The 9,298-nt window shown below is 33.4% G+C and overlaps 1 protein-coding gene across 1 annotated transcript; it reads right to left on the bottom strand.

The window, feature by feature from the left end:
- Positions 1–6,219: 6,219 nt before the first annotated feature.
- LOC119666830 lies at positions 6,220–7,386 on the bottom strand. Its single transcript, XM_038076111.1, has one exon. The coding sequence runs from the start codon at positions 7,384–7,386 to the stop codon at positions 6,220–6,222; it is 1,167 nt and encodes a 388-aa protein (XP_037932039.1).
- Between the last annotated feature and the right edge of the window lie 1,912 nt (positions 7,387–9,298).

The raw sequence follows: 9,298 nt of genomic DNA on the forward strand, positions 1-9,298 counted from the left end.
CACAGACGTTTGAACTTCCGTTAAAGGCAATTTTGTATATCTAGTTGTCTTGGCCAGTTAACAATTTAGACTTTTTACCTTTTTTAATGGTTTTGTTATATTTTTGTTATATATTTCAGTAGAACCTTTGCTTTATTTTAGTCAATGTTCTGGTGATTCCGGTATAACCTCCTTCTGTTGGATCATCATAATATTGGTGAAGAATAGCTTCAATTGCCGACTTTCATTTATTTTGGTCATCTGTGGTAATAGCGCTATTTTAACATTTTCTAATTTTTTGTTGCCCATTTTTTTAAAAGAATTTAGCGACACAGATTTAAAAATACTTTCGCTGGGTGACATCTGTAATTGTTTAACCTTTAATGCAGCGGCTTGTTGATCAGGCCTTTGGAATAACAGATCTAGATCTAAATTTCCATTAGTGATTAAATCGTCAACATATATGTTTTTTAAAATTTTTTTCCCATGCTTCAAGAGACAATTGCGGGATGATAATTTTAATTTTACACATTTTTTAACGTCGTTACTACTAACGACTTCATAAACTTGCTGCTGTAAAATCGTATTTTTCTAAATCAAGTCGCATTCTTATTAGTTATGTTTCTTGATTGTTCATCAATTTCAAATTAGTAAAAACCAGACATTAAATCAATACATGAGAAGTATTTAGCATGTCCCAGTTGATCGAAAATATCTTCGATTCTTGGAAGTGGAAATTTGTCAGCAATTAATTTTTTATTATCCTGGCGATAAAGCACCACTAAACGCCATATTTTATCATTTGAATTTGGGAAAGATTTTTTTGGAACTAAAAGTAAGGCCTGTTTTAAAGTGAAATGGATGTCTCATGTATATCATCATCAATTAATTTCTTCACCTGTTTATTTATTTCTTCTTTATGGGAATGGGGTATACGAAAATTTTTTATGTATACTCGTTTTTTATCTTCCATTAACAATTTTTAATGTTTTCATTTATTAATATTATATTTATATTACATTATTGTAAACACTTTTTTACAAAAAAAAAGTTTTTTTAAACTAAACTCAAAATCATTACAACGTTTTAAAGTGAATATTTAGTGGGAAATAGAAATTAAAGTATAGGGTGATAATTGTAAATAGTATGAGACTGTTTATCAATGAAATGTTAGCACCGATATCTAATAAAAGAGTTAGTGATTTATTTGCATCATTGTTGTATATTTTTACTAGAAGATATATATTATAGATCGTAAATGGTGATTATGGTTAACAATTAATGAGTTTGTGGCGCTGGAAAGTTTTTCGAATTTGGTTGATCAATCACGCGTATGTTATTACGCCTTTGCCTACGTGAGGTATTAATTGTATTGCCTTTACGGGGTATCCAAAGTTTTGATATACATTACCATAGGCTTGAATATTTCGACTATAATTTCTGTTTCATTGATTACTGTTGTTGCCACGGCCTCTTGGACGGTTGTAGTTTCTACTATAGTTACTTCTCTTTAGCCGCGTATGGTATAAAATTGCTTCCGGTCTTCCATGCATTTCTATATAACAATTGACGTATTTAGATATGGGATCATTCAGTGAGTTGAATGTGCCAGCTCCCATTAGGGTTTTCAACAGTTTTTCGTCATCGAAGATATGGCTTCTTTCCGACTAAACGTTTTTTCATTTTCCGTAAATATGCCGTTATCTATGAATGCGCCCTCAAGGGCTTGACCTAGGTTATTAATTTCGGCCGTATATGGACTGACAGTTTTGCCTGGTTGTTGAATGTTCATCAACTTGGCCTTTATAACGTCGATAGATTCGTCTTTGACAGATAGGGATAGTTTTGTTATAATCATCTGTATGGTTTCCTCATCCTTCACTCTGTATAGTATGGGTCCCGTTATTTTTGATTTGATAACTTCAACAGCTAAGTCTTCCTGTGCACTTTTGGTGCGGTCTATCAAGCAATGCTCTTAAAACTCTTTCTAAGTTTTGCTTTTTGCCATCAAATTCTGGGACTGCTATGGCAGATCAACACTATGTACAATAAAACCAAATGTGTAAGTAAATAGCTTGGATTTAATTATTGTGGATTTGTTTTTACTCGAATTAAATATAAAATAAAAAATCCAGATTTGTGCATACAAAAACACTTATATGTTTATTAAAATCAGGGTTTGAATTGCTGTTGCTAATTGCATTGCTTGCATAATTGCTAACGCATTGCATATGAAAATGAAATAAGAATATGCATTAGCAACAGCAAAAAACGTAAACTGGTTTCATTTTGATTGCTTGCTAATAGTCAATTTAACATTTTTGACTATTATGCGTTTGGAATATATGCAACTTGCTTGCTTATGCGTTAGCTGCTTGTGTTTTGCTATTAGCAAATGTGTATGTATTTTTTCTTTTTGTTTTTGTTTTAAGGGAATATGTACGCATTATTTCTTTGTTGGTGCATTGAATATAGTTGTGCAAAATTGTAAGTAATGTGTGTGCGTACAATTTGTATGCAATTAATATAATTTTATCTGTAAATAGATTATGCCTAAATTTATGTTTTTTGTAATTATTAAATTTATGCTATATATGATATATATATATACACATAGTAGAAAAAGTCTACGGATATTTACAAAATTTTTCTAAAATTACGCATAACTTTTTTAATTTTTACTCAAATTCATTTTTATTTCCTGATTTATTTTAACCAAAGAAACAACAATAAAGTTGCAATATTAAAACTAAACAGTTATTCTTTAAAAAAAAATTAAACACAATTATATGCGAAAGTAGCAATTTTTGAAGCAGAAAAAGTCTACGGATATTTCTTAATATTTACATTAAAACAATAAAATTCACAAAAATCTTAAATTTAATAGCCTGTGGGATAACCCCTGCATTTAATAACCTCTGTTAAGCGTCTTTCCATTGACTCAACTAGCTTTGCAGTATCCTGTGCGTTTATTTCTAGCCATTCTTCTTTGATGACGTTTCTTGCTATATCCTTGCTGGAAAACATATGCTGGCGAATCTTATTTTCCAAATAAACCCACAGATGTTCTATAGGACTAAGGTTTGGTGATTCTGGTAGTGTTTGAAGTTGCCTGAGAGCATAGTACAGCATCCAAATCCGTACTATGACTGCTGTATGCTTAGAGTCATTGCCCTGCTGAAACAAAAAGGTTGCCTCAAGTCCTAACATTCTGACATTTTCTTTCAAATTTGTTTTTAGAATATTTAGAAAACCATATTTCTCCATTGTATCTTGTACAAATTCAAGTCTAACCGCACCATTACTTGCTATACACCCCTAAATCATTACGCCGTCACCAACACGTTTTACTGTTTACGGTTTATCACAGGTTGTGCATAATTTTCTCCATACAAGTTTTCTAACTTTGATTCCAAATATTTAAAATTGACTCTCATCGGAGAAAATAACTCATATTCAGAACTTTATAGGTTTATTTATACGCTTTCTTGCACGGCTTAATCATTTTATTCTATTATATCTGGATATGTATGGCTTCTTTCCTGCAATCAGGGTATAATACATGCATTTCTTCAAAATTTTCCGCACAGTATCAGGATATATTTTGTTTTCAAGTATTTCGGCAATATGTTCAGCTAGTTTGAAGGCTGTTACTCTTGGATTTACTTTCACCTGGTTGATTATGCTACGTCTTTCTCTATTTGACAAAATTGTGGGGCGGCGAGTGCGAGGTTTAGAAACGTAAGTACTGGTCTCTTTGAAGTTATTTGTAATTCTCTGCACAGATGAATATTGACGACCAATATCTTCAGCAATTTTTCTTTGGCTTACGTCATCTTTCTAAAATTTAACAGTTATTTGTCGCTCACTAAAACTAATTTCACGTCTTTTATTTTATATTGTAAAAATTTATTGCTTATATAAAAAAATATTATTAAATGATTAATTTTTAGACTCTTTAGAAAGTCAACTAATAATTAAATATCATTTAATGACACTTTTATGCTTGCAAGCGAATTTAAATTAGCGGTAAATGTAAATATTAAGAAATATCCGTAGACTTTTTCTGCTTCAAAAATTGCTACTTTCGCATATAATTGTGTTTAATTTTTTTTTAAAGAATAACTGTTTAGTTTTAATATTGCAACTTTATTGTTGTTTCTTTGGTTAAAATAAATCAGGAAATAAAAATGAATTTGAGTAAAAATTAAAAAAGTTATGCGTAATTTTAGAAAAATTTTGTGAATATCCGTAGACTTTTTCTACTATGTGTATATATATATTACATTGTGACCGAAAAGTTTCCGGTCATAATTAAATAAAACGCAAAATTCTTAATCTTCATCAAATATTTATTTTATCTCCTTCAAAATATGCTCCATTAGAAGCGATACACAAATGCCAACGTTTCTTCCAATCATCAAAACATTTTTTATAGGCGCTTTCCGGTATGGCTTTGAGTTCCCTCTGCGAATTCTGTTTTACGTCTTCTATGGATTCAAAACGCGTTCCTCTGAGTGGTAATTTGAGGTTGGGAAACAGGAAAAAGTCACACGGTGCAAGATCAGGTGAATACGGTGGCTGTTCGATGGTATTTATTGAATGTTTGGCCTTAAAATCGTTGATAATGTTGAACAAATTGAGGTGAATCGGAACAAGCCGGGCGTTGACACGTCGCATACACAAATTGTCCACCAAAATCAAACGAGCCATCTCACGACCGATGCCTAGCTCTCGTGCTATCTCTCTAACACTCACATGAGGATTTTTGAACACGATTTCCTTTGCCTTTTCAATGTTTTCGTCGGTGGTAGAGGTCGAAGGTCGTCCAGAACGCGGCATGTCTTCGACGGTCGTACGACAGTCCTGAAAGGCTTTGTACCACTCATAAACTTGAGTTTTCGATAAAACTGATTCCCCATAAGCCTTTTGTAGCATTCGCAACGATTCTGCACACGAAATTTCGTTCGAAAAACAAAATTTGATGCAAACTCTTTGTTCAATATTTTTTTCCATTGTTTTTTTCGCAACGCACTACTGAGGTGAACTGGTTTCAACAGCTGCCGTAAACGAACTGTCTGACAGATCGCGCTCATTTTTGGCATAGTAATTAAGGACTAGTGCTGCCAAACTACATAAACTTAAAAATATCGAAAAATATACAGCGCGCGAATTTTAAATGAGAACCTCCGAAAACCTTTCGGTCACAATGTATATCATATATAGCATAAATTTAATAATTAAAAAAAACATATATTTAGGCATAATCTATTTACAGATAAAATTATATTAATTGCATACAAATTGTACGCACACACATTACTTACAATTTTGCACAACTATATTCAATGCACCAACAAAAGAAATAATGCGAACATATTCCCTTAAAACAAAAACAAAAAGAAGAAATCCATACACATTTGCTAATAGCAAAACACAAGCAGCTAACGCATAAGCAAGCAAGTTGCATATATTCCAAATGCATAATAGTCAAAAATGTAAAATTGACTATTAGCAAGCAATCAAAATGAAACCAGTTTACGTTTTTTGCTGTTGCTAATGCATATTCTTATTTCATTTTCATATGCAATGCGTTAGCAATTAGTCGTTTGACAAAAATCGACTGGTCAATAGTTATGCATTAGTCAAAATATGGTTGCTTTTGCTAATTTTCAGCAAGCAATTCAAACCCTGATTAAAATGACGACAATATTAATATACAATACCAAAAAATGAAGCATGCTTTCGTATTCGATAATTGATTTTTATGCAGGCCTTGAAGAATGCGTATATCATTGCTACAAAACTTACGCAGATACATTCCAGCTGATTTTAATGCTGCGATAACCTCATCACGAACTTTCACTGTCACATCCAATGAATCGTTGCTATAAAGTATATCATCAACGTAAATATTCGATTTTAACACTGATTCTGCTAACGGAAATCGTGACTTCTCGTCTTCGGCGATTTGCTGAATTATTCGGATAGCAGTTTACGGCGCAGAGGCAGTACCAAACGTTACGGTATTCAGACAATACTCCTGAATCAGGCCGTCATTATTTCGCCACAGAATTCGTTGAAATTGTGCGTCATCAGGATGCATGCTGATGCATCTATACATTTTTTCAATGTCTGCTACAAAGACATATTGATGTAGTCTCCAATTTATCAAAACTACCGCCAAATCGTTCTGTAACTTAGGACCCACGCATAGAATGTTGTTTAATGATTTGCCGTTTAATGTTTTATATAATGCATCAAAAACAATCTCAATTTTGTTGTGAGGCTTTCTTCTTTCAAAACTGCATGATGAGGTAATACATAAGAGTTATTTATTGGTACGTGATTTTGATTAAATTTGCACCGTTGTTGTTCAGTAGAGTCTGCACGGGTAGCGTGTCCCAAGCTGAAATATTCGTTAATCACCTGATGGCACTGTTTTTGCAAATCACTATTGCGTGCGAGCTTACGCTCCAAATTTAAAAGACGGTTTAATGCAATCTGCCTATATCGACCGAGAGTTTGTGTCGGATCAAAGTGTGACTTCAGTGGTAAACGTACCATATAGTAACCATTTTGTAATCGAGAATGAGTTTTAATGAAGAAATTTTCGCACCACTGTTCTTCAGAAGAGAGTTCACGATCGGGAGTTACCTGATCCTGCTCAAAATAGTGTTTTACTAACATATCCAATTCATATGAGGTATGATGGCACCGTATCGTTTGCAACTTTGGCACAACTGGCCCAATATTTCCAGAAATAATCCACCCTGAATGAGTTTGCTGCGCTATTGGTTGGTTGGACGCCCCAATTCGTAGTCCTGTTAGTATCAACTGTGCATATACATCAGCACCAAGAATTAAATCATTTTTTCCTGGTTTAAAATTAGTTGGATCAGCTAAACGTAACCCGTTTAAATGTGGCAAATTCTGGATACAAATAGAGTGACCTGGAATAATACTTGTTAGCGATTTTAAAACATATGCGCGCTTAATAACTAATTGGAAATCCGAATGTAACATCGAGTTTACAACAAACGTAACGACAGACTTGGAGCCTTCTGTTGGGCTTTGCCCTACACCAACTATTTCAGTGCGGGTGGGATAACGTTTAAGTCCTAAACCTTGTGTGTCGTGTTCTGATTCGGAACCCTGGTCGACCAAAGCACGAAGAATGACAGCTTGATCAGTAAATTCGTTCTTAACCGACACTAGAGCGGCAGCCAAGAGGACTCGATGTTGTTCACCTTCGGTGTAGTTGGCCGTAGTCAAAGGATAATCCGGCGACAATATTGTGCTGCTTTGCAAAAACAGTGTACCATTGAACGTTGGTGGTGATGAGACGTTATGATGTTGTCTGTCAACCTTGTTGGACGGACGTGTTGTACGAAGCGATGTCACCATTGCTATTTGGTTTTGCAGAGTTTTCTAATGGAGGAATATGCAGGAGTGTATGAATGCTGCCCACATTGTTGACAGTTTTTAGTACTAGGACATTGTGAAACTGTATGGGGTCTGCATAAACAATTTAAACAGAGCTTCCTTCGAGACGCGATGGACTTCCGTTCGAAGCAATCCTTAGTGAGGAATTGATGACATTGACGAATTACATGATTATTTTGACATAATGGACATAGCGACGTGTTGAGAGCCGAATGGTGTGATTTTTTGTATTGGCGTTTGGACTGTAAGGAGTTTCGAACTGGTAGTATATTTGCGCTAGGCGTGATATCGATAGATGATTCGCGACTATCAAGAACATCCAGCGTTATTGCTCTATCATTCAGGAAAGTTTCCAATGTGCCAAAAGTGGGAATGACGGAGTTGCTTCCAAGATGGAGTTCCCATGCCTTTCGCGTTTCTGAGCACAGTTTCGTTGAAATGTAATAGGCTAACCAATGATCACTGCTGGTGATTGGAATCTTCAATCTGGCAAATTCGTGTACGCATACCTTAGCTGTATTTAGGAGTACTTTTATATCAGTCGCTCGTTCCAATAATAGGCTAGGAATGCTGAACAAATCTTTCATAATATGCATAAATAAAATTCGGGGATTATTGTATCGATTCACCACTAATTCCCATGCAATGGGATAATTAGCTTCTGTCAACTGCATGTTGTGAATATCTAAATCATTGTCTTCTGGGAGCGCCTTTTTTAGAAAGTGGAACTTCTGAATTAAACTTATCTCTTTGTTGGTGTGAATATGTGTAAGTAAATAGTTTGGATTTACTTATTGTGGATTTGTTTTTACTCGAATTAAATAAAAAATAAAAAATCCAGATTTGTGCATACGAAAACACTTATATGTTTATTAAAATGACGACTATATTAATATACAATACCAAAAAATGAAGCACACAAAACAAAACACGCTCGACTCTTCATTCTTCAACAGCATGAACGAACTGGCAACGAAACACGACACAGCAATAACCCAAAATTGAACCTTTTTTGTGTTTCGTGTTATTGCGGTTACCACCTTTCTTGTCTACCAAAGGTTGCAATCCATCACATACACACCTTTACCTATATTTATTTTTCAAAACTACCAACAGCTAATGGAGGAATATAATAATATTTAATCTAGAGAACAAAACATTTACTATATTAATTATTATTTAAAATGGTAATGAATAACAATATACAGTCACATTAATAATAAAAGACTCTTCAATACCTAAAATTATCTAATATTCCATAACCATAATATAAAACCTATAGATATTATAATGTCCTAATTTCAAAACTATCAATACTTTACCAAAATTAATACTCTACTGAATTCATATATTAAAAACTAAATTAATACTAAAAAATTAATATGTTAAATTATAAATGTAGCTACCCACACCACAAGTGTCACAACACCATTACAGCAAAATCAATTTTTTATTAACTTCTTAATATCTTCTTATTATTTGTTTTAGTTATTATTAAAACAAGTATTTGTTATTATCAATATATATTTATTATTTTATTTAAGTCATAATCAAACGTTGTTGCTCAAGCAACAGCTCAAATACTTCTGCACTCTAAGAGCGGCGCAGCATACACAAGCAGCTCAAAGTGCTTTGTCTCATAATTGCAAGATCAGCAATTAATGCTGTTGCGAATATGGTGTGACTTAGGAATAAGTGAATAATACTTTTCTCAAGTAGACCACACATCAAATGAGTAACGGATGTTATTGTTTATATTATTATGTATGTATGCTACAAAGCTTCAGAGGATTTATTATTAATTAATGGAATAAATGCTTATAGATTAAATTTTTTCTAATCTTAATCATGCTATTAGTCATGTATTTGAAGA

This window comes from Teleopsis dalmanni, chromosome 1, assembly GCF_002237135.1.
Source record: "Teleopsis dalmanni isolate 2A chromosome 1, ASM223713v2, whole genome shotgun sequence".
NCBI classification, from domain to species: Eukaryota; Metazoa; Arthropoda; class Insecta; order Diptera; family Diopsidae; genus Teleopsis; species Teleopsis dalmanni.

What these genes read in the sequence shown, in the direction of transcription:
- LOC119666830 (XM_038076111.1), bottom strand. Translation starts at nt 7,386, where the DNA reads ATGGTGACATCGCTTCGTACAACACGTCCGTCCAACAAGGTTGACAGA.